This window comes from Passer domesticus, chromosome 2 (genome assembly GCF_036417665.1).
Source record: "Passer domesticus isolate bPasDom1 chromosome 2, bPasDom1.hap1, whole genome shotgun sequence".
Classification (NCBI taxonomy): Eukaryota; Metazoa; Chordata; class Aves; order Passeriformes; family Passeridae; genus Passer; species Passer domesticus.
Genome location: NC_087475.1, coordinates 41,353,524 through 41,371,381, shown reverse-complemented (window position 1 = coordinate 41,371,381; position 17,858 = coordinate 41,353,524). Strand labels below are relative to the sequence as shown.

The 17,858-nt window shown below is 41.6% G+C and overlaps 1 protein-coding gene and 1 long non-coding RNA gene across 11 annotated transcripts in view; both read left to right on the top strand.

The window, feature by feature from the left end:
* Positions 1–17,858, top strand: part of MBNL2 (muscleblind like splicing regulator 2) — a 106,206-nt gene that overhangs the window by 34,945 nt on the left and 53,403 nt on the right. For all 10 annotated transcript variants that reach the window (XM_064408420.1, XM_064408421.1, XM_064408419.1 and 7 more), the window contains exon 2: positions 2,369–3,207. In XM_064408420.1, the coding sequence (XP_064264490.1) occupies positions 3,034–3,207 (174 nt within the window). In that variant the 5' untranslated portion in view covers positions 2,369–3,033. The remainder of the gene's footprint in view (positions 1–2,368; positions 3,208–17,858) is intronic.
* LOC135293824 (uncharacterized) lies at positions 10,122–12,673 on the top strand. The gene is made up of 2 exons (XR_010355918.1): positions 10,122–10,204; positions 10,760–12,673. It is a non-coding gene; the product is annotated as an uncharacterized LOC135293824 (long non-coding RNA).

Genomic DNA, 17,858 nt, shown 5'->3' with positions numbered 1-17,858 from the left:
TGGCATCTCTTCCTTCATCCTCCTGGTGCAGGTGATGGGCAGGGGAGGTATGACAGCTGCCTAGCATGTGGTTGTGAACACATAGGTCATTTAAGTGGTAAGGATGAAGCACTCCAAATTATTCTGTCTTCTCCATGTTTGAACTTGCCTCCTGCTGAAGGCATGGCCTCCTTCAGAAAGGACTCAGTTCCGTCTCCTGAGTTTATACCAATAGAAACTCCTGAGGCATTTGATGACTCTTGAGAAATCACATGGCAATGTTATGTTTGACAAGATGTGGATTTTTGAGCCAAACTTTTCATGCTTCCCTTTCTTTAGAAAATCTTCCTGTAGCATAAGGGTAGGAAATAGGATGATACTGTGTTTCACTCATCTATCCTCCAACCCCAAATGCTTTTTGGTGTGAATTCTTGCTGTAGTCTCACAAATCTTGTATGTGATTCTGCTGTGCACTTCTTTTTTAAAAACCATGGTTACTGCCATTTCTATGCTGTGTGCTGTTTGCTTTGCTGCCACGTGCTGTGTCTGGTTTTTTTCAGTCTTAACACCTACTACTTGAGAAACAACTTTGTCAATTTTATGGTGTGCAGCCCTGCAGAGTATTACTACTTGTGACTTTTAGCAGTGTGAAGTATAACATTTACCCTTTTCCCAAAATTTCCGTCTGTCTCCTACATCTATTACTGAAAACCGTTACTGACATTTCTGAATTGGAATGTGTGGCTCTAGGGAGAGTATTTCCTCTTTTACATTTAGCCAGCTAAATCATCAGCCCAACAAGCTATCAGCTCAACAAGCCCTTGTGGAGAGGCTCTTCTTGTATTTCCTCCTCTCTTTCCTTTTCATCAGTTATGAGTATTTTCTCACCTCTTTGTATGCTTTTAGCTTAATCTCATTCTTCATTGGTGCTGTCAGACAACATTGATGGAATATTTAATTTGAGGAGTTGGTAATTTATGTGCTGTACTATAATTGCATAGAATTATTTCAAAATGTACTGATTCTCTTGCACCTTGTTGTTCTTCATGACCAAGTAAAGCTAAGTGTCATCCAGACCCATCTTATTGCACATTGGACTTGAAACTGATTTTTTGAGCAATTAGCATTGTGTTGCCTTTATCTGTGCTAGCAGTAGGAACTTTTGGTGGAAGTATTGGTCATAAAACCTCTTCTGGTAGCGTTGCTAAGTGGTAGAAAAGCCTTTTGATATGAAGACCTAGAAGTCAGAACTGGGATCTGGTCCTGAAACTGGGTGTGAGTAATTCTTACTTAACTAACAATACTGACTTCAGTTAAGACCAGTGAATCCAAGCACAGAATGGTAATTGTTCTGACATGGAAAAGCTGACAGTGTTTTTAGAACTATTTTTATTGACGTGTTTTAAAATCTCACTTATTCCAGTCCTCCCCCTTTCTTTTTTCTTACACAAAAATAATCCATCAACTGTTTCTGGCTGGTATTTGCAAAGTAAAGTTGTGTTCCTTTAAAGCTGAATAGAAGGAAACATCAAGTCCATGGTTTCACTGTTTATGTATAAAATGTAGTTAGTGGTTAAAATTTTTAGTAGTATCTAACCCTTTGATTTTTCAGATCTGTTTTTCTGTAAAGTATCCTAGGTATTTTATAGTCCCCAAACAGTTTAAGTGCCATATTGGAATCTGATGTTTTGATGCTGAAGGATGTATTTGCAGAGGTACACAAAGACTAATTAAATCAAAAGAATATTTAGATAAAGAGTGCTTCATATTAGAAAGGACTTATTGGAGCACGGTGACTTGGTGGTTAAGCCTTTTAATGAAGCCCTTATGAAACAGCATCGAGGTTAATGGGAAAACTAACTGTATTGTCTGCATTTGGAGGGTATTATTTCCTATTCCTATTTGGAATGATATTTTTTGGTTTCTTTTTTGTTGAGAAATAGAGGGAGATGCAAAAATCTGAGCAGAATGCTACCATCCTCGTTTCTAAGAAAGAACAAGTAATGACTAACAATTTATAATGTAGTAACACAGTCTAAAGGGCCAAGTGATAAATTAATGGCAAAGGGTTCTTGTATACAGTTTTGGAGACTAAGCACATTTGATTGAATTGTTTCACAACTAGCGTGCCTAATTATTGTGTCTGCCACATTCATCTATTTAAATCATTCCCAACTTTTGGATTGCTGCCTGGAATATTACTGCAGTACGTGTTTCAACTGGTTATTCCCTATCACGTGTAACTTCACAAAGGAGGATGATATTTTTTTTTTTTTTAAGAGTGAACTTTGGCTGTATGTTTATAATATCTGATAAAAAGGGACTGTAGGTTTCATAATGTTGATTTGAATGAGTTGCACGTGAACTGATGCTGTATTTGTTTTGTCAGGTCAGTGACTTAAAAAGTGCCTTTGCCAAGTCACTTTTACGAGCGAGGACTGCTACGCCCGTGTTCTCAAAATCCCGTCTTTGCCAGCCAGACATTGCCTTCACCTACACCTGGCAGAAGATACCTCAGCTGTCTCCATTTGCCAATTAGTTGATGGGAAACTGAAAGCAGAAAAAGGATTATTATTATTATTATTCCTGGGACATGAACAAATGACTGCACTGCTTTTCTCGTGTAATCAATACCGGCAAGCAACCATCAGAGGACTGCTATTCTATCAAGGAGTGCCATTGCATTGATGGACCTTGGCTTAAAACCAGTGCATCCGTGATTACAATCAACAAACCCACGTGTTTTACAGACAGAAATGCGACTGAGCATGTGTTTTCCCAGCCAAAAGTCTACAAGTGGGACTTAATGATTGATGAGTGACTGCTTGCTGATAAACTTTCTCTGCTTGTTCTGCTTTGTGTGCGTTGGACGTCGTTAATCGTCCCCCACTGTTTGTTTTTTTTAACTTTCTTTTCCATTAGAATTGAAGTTATTTTTTTCTGACTTCCTCCCTCCCCCCTCCCCCTGCCCTTTTCCTTTGTCATTAGTTTTGGAAATTTCTTCAGCATAATTCGCCTGACAGCAACTTACAAGTTCAACATCAGCTTCTCATCATGGCTTTGAATGTTGCTCCCGTAAGAGACACAAAATGGCTGACATTAGAAGTGTGCAGGCAGTTTCAGAGGGGAACTTGTTCACGCTCTGATGAAGAATGCAAATTTGCACACCCCCCTAAAAGTTGCCAGGTTGAAAATGGAAGAGTTATTGCCTGCTTTGATTCCTTAAAGGTAAGAAAAAGAAACTGCATGTGTAGTGAAAATGCTACTACATCGTAGTGAAAGTAAAATAGGAAGTGATGAGTGATTCGTTCCTGGTGAGATGTATATTGAAACAAATGTTGTTTATCTTAATGTTTGTTTACTGAAGCTTTTAAGTTTCTTTCTAAGGTTTTAGTTTTTTCTTTTAAATGTCACTATGTTGTTTACAAAAATTGCGTGTGACTGTGGGATACAGAATTGGCTGCAGCTGGTAGAACAATTGTATTCTCCTGAGTACATTTTATGAATTATAATTGTTTCCTGGTAAATGAAAATACACAGTGGCACAATACCATGCCATTCCCAGAGTCCTAAAGAAACAAGTCATATGGAAAGAGTGCAGATTTTTTCATTTAGATCAATATAAGTGAGAAAAGTCTATCCATTAGTTCAGATTTGACACAGAGGTTGTTTACTCTTGGTATTGGGGACTCAGGTAAATTAATAGCATTGATAATTACATGTATGGGTAGTGCAGACATGAGCATAAGTTTAGGAAGAGCAAAGGGATTCTCTTCTTTGGAGGACATTTAGCAATTATATTGTTCTTCAATATAAGCTACTTCAAACTTCCTAATGACATCAGGCATGCTTTAGAAAACTATTTTAAAAAGTTCTGTGAAAACAGTTCATGTACTGCATAGAAGAAGATTAATGACCCCCTGGGATTTGAGGAGTACACAGTGTTTTCCATGATGATATATTTGTGTTCTCATGTCAACAGGAGGAGAAAGCTTATTTCATATAAATAATTGAATGGTAGAATTGAGAATTTCAGATTTTATTTTGCAAGTTTTACTTATGACTTTATCTTCTGGGCATGGGAGAATGTCTTGGCTTGCTATTTTAGCTCTGAGGATCAAAATTTCGGTTACCAACAACTCTTTTACTGTGAAAACATCAGTCTGAAAGATAAAAATCTCATTGTGGTTTATTTCCATTATAACTTTTTTTTTTTTTATGCAATGCAAGATATTGTGTTAGGCATCTGCCTTCTGTTTTTTCTCATTTTTTCTTTTCTTTTGAAGACTTAGAAAACAGTATCTCAGGGAATATGTTTATGAGGGGGTTATGTTCTGTGTATCTGTCCTGTAAGCCAGAGGAGCACCTTTGGAGTCATGGCCGTGTGTCATAGAGGGCTATTAATGACCTTAATCCATGGATTACTGCATGATAAACTGTAACAGCGTCTTTGTAGATGTTCTTGTATATTGGTTGTCTGCCAATGGGATATTTTTTTTTAACAAGCAGACTAGTGTCTGCGGCAAATGGGCAGTACTCTGATTTTACAAAAAATAAGCAGGTCAGTGGAAGGGGGTTTTTATGTACTATTTTTATGTGCTGTAAAGTCTCAGGTCTGTGGCTGGGAGGCTGGAGATAGGCAGCAGGACTCGGTCACCCCTGGGCTGGCAGGACAGTGGCTCTGCAGTGAAGGAGGTGCTGCTGCTGCATCGTGCTGGCCAAAGCAGTGATGCACCTGTCCTTGATGCCTGAGGACAGCATCACTCTCCCTGCTACTACTGGGCACCCTCAGTGGAGTTGCCAGCTACTCAAGCTGGAGACTTTTGTTCAGGATGGTTATTGCCTGCAAATAAAACTGGAGTCACAGACTAAGCTAATAATACCGTGAAGAGAAATCCTGAGGGATCACAGTGGATAATTTACTGACAACCAGCATCATTGCTCAGTGGAGACAAATCCAAAACCTTGTAAAAAAATGTAGTTAAAGGAAGTAGCCATGTTTTCACCTAGTGTGGGAGGACATCTGTCCTGAAGGGCCAGCCCACTCCAGCCCAGCTCTGGTGGCTGAACTGGTGCTGCTCTGTGCCACTGCCCGTCATCACCCTCTCTCATGCAGAAGAGAGCATGCACTGTGCATGCTCATTCCATCTTACATCTGCTGAGAAAGATGGGATTATAGCAAGAATTCAGATTGTGCCTGAAGCAGCAGAGGTGGAGGCACAGGTTTCTTCCCACCAGCTCTGAGTTAGAGTTGTGCATTTCCATGTGTTACCTGATGCTGCTGTGCACAAGAAGCTGTTTGGGACCATTGTGAGTGCAGGGCTCTGGGCTGTGCTCTCTGGTGTCCTCACAGTCATTATCTCAGTTATTCAGAAGAGTGCTTGTAAATTGACATTTCCACAGCAAGAATGTGTGTGCCTGGTTAGGCCAGTATGCTTATATTGCTGTCTGAGGGACTTTAGGTTAGTCACATAAAACTATTTGGTATGTAGCTTTTGGAAGTACTGGTGTTAATCATACAGTTTGAGACTAAGGCTTTGGCACTTAACAAGTAGGATGACTTTTCATGTAAATGAACAAGCAAAATAGTCTAGAATTATAGATAAAATCAGAATTTAATTTAAGAAAAACAAGAGCTGTTTTCCTTGCTGAACATTGAACCACAGTTTAATGCAGGCAATTATTTAGCATTTATTTACATAGCATCTAGAGCTCTGGAGACTTAGCCTTTTGACTGTCTTGGTCTGGTATATCTGCTGTAAAAATAAATTATGCTGAGTCTCTGGATAAACATCTTTCTACCCAGAAAAGACAATTTTATTTTTTTTTTAGTCTGTGCTGGAGTTATGTTACATTTAGGTGGTGCCTGGTAGTTACAGCTGCTCTCTTAGAAGTCAGTCAAACACAAGATACAGGACTCTGAGACAGACTTTCCTTTACACACTGATTGATCAAAAGAGTCCCTGTTCTGGATAGGGACATATGCTCCCCTGCATGCCATCTTCTTTCCAGATTTCCAGGGCAGACAAGGGAGCATGCTTTCAGTGTCTGGCAGATGGATCAGACTACCAGAGCACCAGTATGAAGCTGCAGGAGAGAGTCCAGTGGAAGGTCACAAAGATGATGAAGAGACTGAAGCATCCCTCTCATAAGGAAAGTCTCAGAAAACTGGCACTGCGCAGCCTGGAGAAGGCTCAGGGGATCCCATCAATGTGTATAAACACCTGCAGGGAGGGTGCAAAGAGGACAGAGCCAGGCTCTGCTCAGGGCTGCCCAGTGACAGGGCTGGAGGCAATGGGCACAACCTGAACCACAGGAGGATCCCTCTGAACATCAGAGAACACCTTTTCACTGTGAGGGTGACTGAGCACTGGCACAGGTTGCCCAGAGAGTTGTGGAGTCTCCATCCTTGAAGATCTCAAAAACTGTCTAAGATACAGTCCTCAGGCAGTTGTCTCTAGGTGACCCTGGTGGAGCAGGGGTTAGACCAGATGACATCCAGAGGACCTTTTCAACTGCAACTGTCCTGTGACTGTGGGACCAGAGGCACCTTCACACAGACTTTCCTATTGTTTCAGGATTTTTCTCAGCTAGCAAAAGCTGGCTTTGGGACCAAAGGATGTAATCCCAGCCAGGGACACTTGCCTCTAAGTCACACCATGCCCTCCTTTGTGCTCTCACTGCTCTCTTTGTGATTGTGCAGCGTACCAGGTTGGAAACATAAGTTGTTGCTGTAGTTGCTGCAGAAGAGAAAAGGGCTACATGGCACCAGCAGAGCACTGGATCCCTTCTGCCAGTGACAGTGCTGTGGCCTTAGGCTGGCCTTCTGGAGTAAAATAATTGCATCATAATCCAAATTATCCTGTGTTAAAGAAGTATATTTGTAGTTCCAGTGGTGCCAAGTAAAAGGTCAACAAAATTTAGTGTACCTTGCTTACTTTTAACTGAGAAGGCATTTTTGGCTCCCAATACCTATTCTTGCAATACTTGACTTTAAACCCATCAAAAGTTGCAATAGCAACCCATTGGACTGATTACAGCTTTGAGGAGCCAAAATGCTCACTGTGGAAGACTGTCTGAGCTCTGAATATCCTTCATCTGTGAGATGCTCCAGGCTAGACAGAAATAGCTAAAGACTAATGAGCCTGGGTCAGAGTCAGGCCAGAAACCTGCTGGTTTCAAGCCAGGTTCTGCTGTATGTGCTTCTGAGAGGCAGCTCAGCATTTGTTTCTCCCTCTTTGGTGAAGGACAGAGTCTGCTCTGTTCTGAGCAGGGCATTTGTGGGGTTTTAGGAGAATGGGGGTGCATCATCCCTGTGCACCACATGGATGGTGCATAGATGTGTGCACATTAGGTGGCCACAACGCTGCTGTCAGCAATGAGGCTCCAGCCAGGAGAAGCCCCACATGACTGGGTCACCAGTGTGGCCACGCAAACTCACCCAAAACTGTACTGGGCAAGTGACCTTGGTGAGCTTAATGTGAGGATGAAAGTGACTCTGGGCTAATCTGGTTCACTGTGCTTGAGGTGAATGAAGGGGACCTGTCCTGGCAGGGTCCTGAGTCCTGATGGAGGGTGGGAAGATAAAGGGGCAGAGGAAGCCCTGCCAGAGCCTTGTCTGCTGCCATAACTATCCTGAAACCTTTTTGGAGCCCTCACAGGCTCCCCTTTGGATGCCTTTGGAAGGTCTCTGAAGTGAAGTGACCTGTTTAACACAAAAGATTGAATTTCAGAAACTGCTTCATTTATGATTTTATACTTCTCCCTGGGCTGAAGTAGCTTAATTTAGAATTGAATAACGTGCATGTACAACATTTAGTATATCACATTTAGATCCCTCCAAGTTGAACACTATAAGCAAGTCTGTTTTCAAGACTTCCTTGTCCTGTTAGTAGTAAAGAACAAAATCCTTTCAAATGAATACTAATATATAATATAATGTGTGAGGACAAGAACATGCAACACTTTGCTGTATCTGAATTGGAATAATTTTTTAAAAAACACAATAAAATGAATGGTGATGTTTAGGAGGGGGAAAAGGGGAAAGTTTGGCAGATAAGAAAATACAATCATGTGCATTTAGCTTAGAGTTAACTCTTATGTTGCAGGCAAGTCTGAATTTTCAGTCCTGGTGTCATTTCTTGACTCAGATTTATACCCTTTCTGCAGGTCAGCTACCTGAAGGATATGTTGTCTGAGTTAATAGAGGTAACAGGGGTGGTATCGTGAAGATACTGTTATTGCAAGTTTTATGGTGGTAACAAGGAAGCAAAAGCTTCTTTAGGGCTCCTGATAACTTTTTCAGTTTTTCAGAATGCCTAAACACTTCAAACTCTTCTATTTATTGAGAGAGCAGACTGTTGTGAACTGGTCATCTGCATTTTCATGAAAGCTTTTTAAGAATATGTCTATCTGGTCTCATTTGGCACCACAGAATAAAAAGTAACTGAAAGCTGTGCACAGGCTTGTTTACCAAGTTAAAAGGTTGCTGGGAAAACAAAAGAAAAGAAATTTTAGGACATCCACTATGTTAAAAGATCTGGAACTGAAAATAATCTTCTTAAGATGGCCTCAGCTTTATTCAGAAAAAGGGGGGAAAAGGCTTTATAAAGTGAGCAGGGTGTTTGTACCAGAATGAGCTTTGAGTTGGGAGGCTATAGGTAGTAATTTGTCTTCCTGTAATTCTTTTGTGGGTCTCTGAATGTTTTACAAATGTCAGGAACTCAGGATCATTTCACAATTTGAAGTAAGTGGTACCTGCTCACACTTGGCAGGTGAAGCATTCTGAACACACTATAGATGAGCATGGAAAGGGGATTAGCTAGTTTTGTCTATACTAGAAAGCATTTAAATGAGTGTTTATAGTGTCCTAGCTGGCTGAATTTTTGTCCATCATTTGGTTATGTGGTGTGACAGAGTTCAAAGACAAGGTGAGTTCAAGGACTGTGCCCACAGCTGGTGGGAAAGAATGACTGAAATGGGCAAAGTAATTTCTCTTGGGCAATAGAGTGGCTTATACCTCCTGGGCCTATGAATTTTGCCTGCTTTGCTTCACAGTGACCCAGTTTCAGCAGGATGTTAGGGAATAGGCTGCCCTTTTCAGTAGTTATGGGCTCTGGGGATGTGGAACTTGCAGGGTGTAATTTTTCAGATGGAGGATACAGAATCCAGGTCTCATTCTTCCTGCAGAACAGCTTCCTTTTTCACCCTCCTCTGTTTTTTCTTGTAAAACGTCCAATAATCTCTAGGTAGTCTGAGAACACTACCTGGCAGAAGCTTTCATGTGTCTGAGTTGCTGCAAAGTGTGGGCTTGAAGAGAAAGTGCCAATCAAGGCCAGTTTTAGATAACTATTAATTCTGTGGAGTTAATTCTGACTGAATTAACTCTGTGGGCTCCTTCTGTGTTCAGAATATCAATGGCCACCCTGGGGCTGATCAAAGCCCCATTTAGCCCAGTGACCCAGTAATGGCTGTAATGGGTGTCTTGGAGGTGGTGTGTAAACATGCAGTGGCTTCCTGGAGTACTCTGCTGGCTCCTAGGGATGTGCTTCCAAAGGACATTGAATACTTGTACCTAATAGCTCTCAGTCACCATCTTTCCACTGGATTTGTCCTGCTCTTTAACTGTGCTCACATTCAGCATGCACAGCAACCTCCTCCACAACTTCATTACGTACAATATGGAAACCAACTTCTGTTGTTCTTTTCAAACCTCCCCATCTTGTGGATGTCCCCAGTTCTTGTACTGGAAAACAGAAGAGATTCTCCTCTGAATTGTCCTCATGATGAAACTGGGTGGGTTTGTTTCCACTGACTTCACTCTGGAAGGGGCATGTTTCTCCCTGGTGAGTTCAAAGGAAGCCTTATGAGAGAAGGTTTTAAATCTGCTTTGTGAAAATGCTGTTCTCAGGACAGGTACAATTCCCAAAGGCCCTGCTTTTTCAGGCTATGGCAATTTTTGCACTCAGAATAAAGTGCTGCATGGAATTATGCCATTCTATTTCCTGATAGTGTATTTCATCTTATACCAAATCCATGCAACTGTGTGCAGCTGCTAAAAAGAGGTGGTTACATCCAGGCCTATCACAGCTAGCTCCCCATTTTTATCTCTGTTCAGGTGGTCATGCAGCCATGCAACTTGAGTTGATCCAAAGAAAAGGGAAGAACTGCATTAAATATAAGTTGAAACTACACATTTGGGCAGCACCATCTTCCATAAATTGAGGTAAAAGGGCTTTAAAAACGGATAAGCTTTCTTTTGAAGACCTCTTCTTTATCTCTGAGCTTAGGGACTCTTAGTATTCCTTGTTTGTTTAATCACTTGTTCTTGTTTGGTTTCTGATAAAAACTCTCTATGTTCCCCTGTAGTCCTCAGCAGGCACAAGTTCCTTTAGTACTTCCTTTTTCCTGTTTGTCTCCCTCATATCTATTCATGCAGCTGTTTCCATGCCAGCTCTTCTGGCTTCAAAGAGTTAAAAGGGAGGTAAAATTAAAACCAAGTAGCTGAACTGCTGGGCTGACACACTTAAAAATTCATGAGCTTGACTTAAATTGGTTAAGAGAGAAATTGCAGTAAGCCTTTAGCTGTTGTATTACATGGTGTTTAGCTTTTTAATTTTTTTTTAAATCTTGTTTTTTAAAAAGGCTGTTGATCACTGCAGAGGGCATCATGTTCCTTGCTAGAGTTTGTCTCTCTGCTGAGAGGAAAATTTTTTATTTACCTCAGAAGAAAGTCTGGAGGCACAGCTGATCCAAACCACCTGTGGTGCTTAACCTGCAGGAGCCCCGGTGAACTGCTAGAGCCAAGCCAAGGGCTGACCTCTGTGGTAGAGGGCCACTAGCCATCAAGTCTGCTCAGAGGAGCAAGTCTTAACCTGCTGCCCAAGTCTCTGGCTTCAGACCAAGGCTATGAAGAGCAGAGAAGATGAACCAGTTGAAGTTCATTACATAGCCTGCTTCAGAAGCTGTGTGTCCCCTCCAAGGCCTTGTTTTGTTTCCTCATTTGTCTTCTCAGCAGCAGCACCAAGAACACGAAGCTGTCCTGGCTGTCACTGCTATCACCTGTCACCACCTGAGCTGCCAGACTTTAAAACTGCACACTTTGTTATAAGTTCCATTTTCAAAGGAGAATGCAGTTGGGTACTGAGCTACCCTGGCCTTCCTTCCCCCTGCAGTCACAGGCAGCCTCTCTTCCCAGCGGTGCGGTTCAGTGGCAAAGCCTCCCCGTGGTCAGAGCAGACACTTTTCACCAGCAGATGTGTCACAACAGCCTGTCATCCTCTGGCCTCTTAGGGCCACCTGATGAGAACAAGGGGGTGTTACCAGTGCTGTTTCCAGTGTGAGCATGGGGGTGTTACCAGTGCAGTTTCCAGATGTGAATGAGGGGCTGTTACCAGTGCTCTTTCCACTGCTGGTTTCAGTGCGTTAGAGCTGGCTGAGCAGGTCACCTGGCCTGGGGACAAGGATGAGCATGAGAAGCAGAAATGGTTGAAAGCAAAAGCAATTAAAGAACAGTCACTGAGGGAGGTAGTACAAATCTGTTGTCACTGAAGTGTGTTATCCTGAAGGACTAAAGGAGTATGTAGTAGTTCCCGGGCACTGGTCTTGCTGGGTTGAGCAAACTCTTCCAGCTTTCTCCTTCCAGAAGAGACTTGCAAAGAGCATTTCCAGGTGCTGTGCCATACCCCTTCACATCAGATGCAGCTGCGACTCGGTTATCAGTCTAAATCTTATTAGGCGAAGAAGAGCAGCAAGGCAGATTAGTTATGGCCACAGGAAACCTAGTATGAAAGGGCATGGTGTTTGCCAGATGTGCTTCAGATTTGCAGGCACTCCGGGGTGTTTCATATACCCATCAATTCACTGTGTAGATTTTGTTGCTGCACAGATCCGTGCTCCCCTAAGCCTTATAATAACCAGTTTGTGGGTGTAGTGAAGGCAAAATTCAATCAGAGTCTCTGACTCATCCCATCACTAGGATTTTGAACACAAGAGCAATTGCTCACTGCCCACTCCTCCCCCACACTCCCTATTAACTCAGGTCACTCACTGTTCCCACAGGCTTGCTCTCTCCAGGTCTCCCCACCTACTCCTTTATTTTTCTGGCAGGTGGCTCCTCTTTCATTCCAGGTGCTTTTTTTTTTCCCTTGGCCTTGTGTACGTAGCTTTCGCTCAGCTCAGGCGTCAGCTCTTCTTCCCAAGCTGTTATACTTTGACTGCATCATAAAATACAAAAGACAAGGTTGTGCTTGTCTGATGGAGAAGCCTAGCAGAAACAAGACCTGTATTCCTATTGGCCCAATTCATCCCCAGCATTGGAAAGATATTTAAAATCTTAAAAATCAATACAAGAAGAATTGGGGAGTTTATTTGCAAGTCTGTTTGACAGCTGTGCCCTCTCCCAACTTATCTCCTCATATGAGGACTGGCACTTTTTTTTTGAGGAGATGAACTTCATTTGAAATGTATTGCAATAAAAGGAAAACTGTTGTGGTTTTAGAGATTTTGGAACACCACTGAAAACCTGCTGTGAGGTATAAGTCCCACAACTGAAACGCAAAAGGCAATTAGAAGTGTCCCTTTTCTGTGACCTTGATGTTTGTCTTGTGGCTGTGGGCATGGTCTGCCATGCAGTATTAGATTCCTGGAAGGTCTTGACCACAATAAAGAAGAAATTAATAATGGTGAAATTAAACTGTCTTCTCCTCTGCTTTGTTAATGAGTTGTGTTACAAGGGGATGTGAGCAGTGCCTCAAGAGTCAGAAAGCCCTAATGTTTGGAAAGATCAAATCATCAAGCAGTAAAGACAAAGAAGTAGAGAATCAGTGGAATACTGTGTATGAAAAGCATATGAGGGATGTAGCAGCTGTGGTGCAAACCCTGGTGTGTACTTGCTGCCTCAGAGGCCCAAGGGAGGTGTCCTGCTCCCTTGGGCTGCTGTCACCCTGCAGGCTCACAGCCCAGCACTGATGCCATGCTCCTGACTGACAGGTGACCTGATGCAGTCACTGCACTGTAGATCTTCCCTTTCTCTTGAGGTGTTACAAGTTCTCAGCCCTTGCTTCCTCACAGGACTTCTTGGTTTGAATGAGAGAAGATCTACAAAGTGCAGTGTCATGGCAGCTGCAGGGATGGCCTTGCCTAGCAGCCCACCAGGTGTGCTGCTGCCACCTCACCTGCATGGCCAGTAGGCCAGGCAACTTCTAAACTTTGTAAAACCCCAGTTTATTTACTCTAGCTTGAAATTCAGTTTGGGCATTGAACGTTCCACAGTGAAGCTGTGCCTCTGACTGAATGAGTTTGTTTACCATCTTAGATCTTGTCACGAGAGGAGCTTACCTCTGTACAGGTATGCAGTGGCCATAAGAACTGCCCAGCTGTGATTCAAAGCCAGCTGAGTTGCTGGGACCTTCTCTGTTGGTTCACAGTGAGCCAAAAAATAAAATCCAGCATGTCAGACATTGAACCAAGCCTCACTGACTGTTATCAAACAGGCCCCTAGCCTTCAGCCCCAACTGAGTAAAACACACAACAAAAGCCAACTTTTTAAGCTAGATATAAAATATAAAGGTCAGGAGATGTATCATGATTGGAAGTTATTTCAAGGATCATTTGCTAGATTAGGCCATCACTTTAAAATTAATATATATTTATTTGCTGAGGATAGAATGTGAGTCTTTGGGCTTGATTGAGCTGCCTGATCAGAGGCATCTGATTCTCTTTGAGATGCCCTGGATACTCTTGATGGCTTTTCAGTGGTTTATCAGAGAAGTGTGTCGCCTTTGTTGGCACCATGCTACAGTCCAGAATATCCCAGGGTGCTCCAAGTGCTCCTGCTGGCTTCTCTGTGGTAACAGAGTGAAGCCCTTCTTGAGAGGCAGTGTTAGCTCTTTTACTAACTGGAAACTCTGGTGTGAGCTGCTTTGGGTAAAAAGGTGGACAGTGCATTTGCCATAGTGATGATCTGGCTAAGAAAAAAGCTGGGATATAGGCCAGGCTCAGAGAAGCCTGTCTTCTGTAGTGGAAGAATGCCCTTGTGGAGACCAGGAAGGGAATGAACTAATGGGTAATTTAGAATTCACCCTTAGTAACATGAACAGCTAATGTAAATTCCTTGGTTTGAAATGATTGTGACCCATGTAACTGGACTCATTTTTTCCTACCTATGAGAAAGGTAAATCTATGAAAAAGAAAACCTCTCTAGGAATGTTATGGCAGTGAATTCAGCCTGTTAAAAATAAAAAGATGGACAACCTTTTGCAAATCTAAATTAAATACCAACCCTTACTACTGCTTTATGAAGATTTTAAAGCTAGAAATTAACCAGAATATGCATTTGAAAAAACCATGAAATTTACAACAAGGAAGTCTTGTTCCTCTGAAGTACAATTCTTCCTTACTTCATTTGCAGATGTGAACACATGAACATCTGTCAAGTGCTATCAAATATGCATGTAGTTTGTTGATTTCAGATACAAAAGAGAGAAGGACATTTCCTTTTCCAACAGTATCTTAATGGTAATTTTTCTAACTAGTGGATAATAATGGATGTCATGAAAATACAGGCTGTTCCCCGCATGCATTTTGCCTCACATTGTGCTTCAAAGCACTGGTCATACCATGTGTGTCAGCATCACTAAAAATGCAGGCATGGGTTTTGCATGTGCAGTGTTGGAGGTGTGTGGATATTGCTGTGGAGATACTGTGAGCATCTTATCATGTACGTAAATTAGTGTTAGTATGAAGGAATGTGAGGGTGATTGTGTGCTTCATGCTGAACATGTTGATGCTGTTGAAATTCCATCCTTCCACAGTTCTTGGTTTAAATCAATATAAATATTAATTTGCTGCAAAACTCTGGTTCCTTCAGTGAGAGCTGTGTTAACTGATTAGTATGCATGAACCAGTTTATGTTTGAAGTGCAGCAAATGTCTATGAGTCTCCTTTAATTGAACCTTCTGGCTATAATTGTTTTTAGCCTGGATTCTTGAGGAAATGAGGCTTACACAGTCAGTCTGCTTCTCTTTCCCTCCTCCCCTGCTAATTTGTAAACCCACTGGCCAGTTTCAGCCAAATTTGACAGAGATCATACTCTCAAGGATGGTGAGGTTCCTACAAGTTTTTTAAAAACAGGTAGCCTAGTACTAGAGTGAAGAAAGAGAGAGACCCATGAGCCCTCCCACATGGAAGAGGTTCTTAGAGCATGCAGACAAGGGGAAATCCTTAAAACTCAGTTAACCACAAAGAAGCTGGGGTTTGGGATTTGCAATCAAACATGTAAAGCTCCACCTTCATTTGAGCTGATGTTTGCAGCACTAGCCATTTAATGATAGTAATGGTGTCGGGCATACATGTGGCAAAGGACTGCCTAAAGCTATTCTCCCTTACCTTTAGCCTCTGCTTGCTTCTTGAGCCTAGTTTTCATGATATTTTCCATATTCACTCTTCAAATAGCAAATTTATCTTACTGAGTCATTGGTATGCTCACCATGACTTCTTTTTCTTTAGGGAGGAGGAAATTTCCACTAGGAATGCAGATTTAGGTCTTATGGGTGTGCAAGGCAGTGAAAGGCTGCTGGATGATAGGTGGGGAAGGTGACACCCCTCAGTGAAGCTGGCTGTTGTATAGACAGCACCACAGAAATTCTGCAGGCAGTAAGAGAGAGCGAGAGAAGATTTAACACGCTGTAGTCTGTGGGGAGTGCTCATCTGGAAGGAGGAGGTTTGCAGTTACCATCCCTGCTGCTGGGTTTCTTGAGGCATTTTTTCTTTAGACAGCCACTTGAAGGAGAAAAAGGAATACTGTCCTGGAAATAAAGGTGACTGTGCTTTATGTAAGAACCATATGCTGTTTTGTCCTAAGCTGATAGCATCTCATTTTGGTTTTGGGGCAGCAGCCCTCTAGGGTTGTTCCTGTATCCTGCAGCAGTAAACTGGTCTTCTGCATCACTCAGGGCTGGCCTAAGAGATGGTTACTCTTACTTTCTTCACCCAGCCTTGATATTGTTGCAGTATAGTTTAAGTCCTCCACTGTTGGACCTGTAGATGGTGTTTTAAATTAGTACTACTATAAAAAAAATCCCATTTATCTAGCTTTCCCTAAATTACCAACAGTACTATAGGCAGGTTTTCCCTTATCAGATACTTCAGTATGCCAGCTGTTACAATATATGTAATGTGTTTAACGAGCAAGGGAGTTTATTATTAGGTAATTAAATAAGGCTGTTCTTTCTAATTAGTTATTTGCTTTTCAGTCCTGGATGTTGCAAAAAAGATCCACTGTGATTTGTGTCAGCTGTATCTTGGTGTGCTTTGATTTGCTATAAAGCAGCTGTGCATCTCAGCAATGCATGTGAGAATCAGGGGTGTGAAAGTAGCCAGCAAGCTTTTAATGTGAAATGAGAAATGTTATCACTGGCTAATTAAGTAGCAACTGAAGGTTAATTAATTCATAATATATCTGTATACGTGTCCAATATCTGTATATGTGGCCAAATTCTATTTAGTGGGTCAACTTATTAATACAGATGTGGAAATATCAAATGAAAAAGTAGTGCAATAAGTTAATAAATGTGTAGCATCTTTAGATGCCATAAAGAAATGGTAGCAAATTGATTTTTGGTTCAGTTCAACAGAAGTTAATTAACTGCTTATACCTAACAGGTTCTGTTGTTTCCAGTGTCCTTGGGATCTCAAGCAGCTTTGTGGCTTGAAATGAGATGTGATTAGAGCAGTCCAAAGGAAGAGAGGTTGGCACTGGTGAGGTAGCAGGGCCTAGCAATAGACTCTGGTGCTCTGGATCTCTGTGCATACCAGCAGAAGGCCACGGAGAGGACAGCACAGTTTGGAAAACTGTGTTTTTCACTGGGTTTTTCAGTGAAATTCCACAGAATACTGCAGGCACAGAGAAAGGGGAAAGCTGCGGACAGATGTGCTGCTGTTGCATGTGACATGAGGCAACCTTCTCTCTAAACTCATTGTTTCCAGGCATGATAAAAAACCCAGCAGGTGCAGAGAGCATGGGAATACTGGGGTTGTTATGAGGATGTTTAGATGGTAATGCATGTCCTCAGGTTTGGCTGTTTCATTTAGACTGGCTTGGAGAGCAGCATTATCATATGGAAAAAAATTACTGTGCAACTATAGACAAAGAAAATTAAAAAAAAAGGCCTCAAGTGATCCAAATGGAAGGCTGAAACTTTCTGATATGGTATCTGCAGGATCGTTATTAAAATTTAGTTTGATTTTTTTTTTTAATTTTGCATTTCTTATGTGCACACTGTGTCTAATTAAAACCCTAGTTTAAATAGATAGCCATAATTTATCAGTATAAATACAGCAACTTTAGGATGCTTTACCTTCCCCACAGAATTTGGAGAGGATGTGCTTCAATTTCATGTAGTTACAATTTCCTAAAGGTGATACTTTTTTCTGTTCTCTGTTTAAGGCTCCATTTGTCTAATGATGCAGCACAAACCTCTTGAAAATCTGTATAACATTTACAGTTTTTGTAAATCTTAGTTATAATTGTCAGACTGGCTTTCTTTCATATTAATCTAAAAATTTGTGAGTAGTAAATCAGAAGATATCCATCTTCTATTTCAACACACCACCCTTACAAAACACCTGAATGTGCCTGTTTTGAGATGAAATAGTCTTCAGTCTACGAGTCATAATAAGCACTTGCGTCATATATAACCTTGGGTATTGGAAGACGTTTTTTTGAGCGATGGTTTTTGACATGATGCTCTTTGTTATTTCAAGGAAATTGTTTAACAACTCTGCCCCTTTGTTTTCCCTTTTGTGAAAGGGATGCAACTGATGGGGTTTTTTGGTTGTTTCTTTTTTGATTAGCCTCTCTTTTCCTTTCAGAGCTAGGA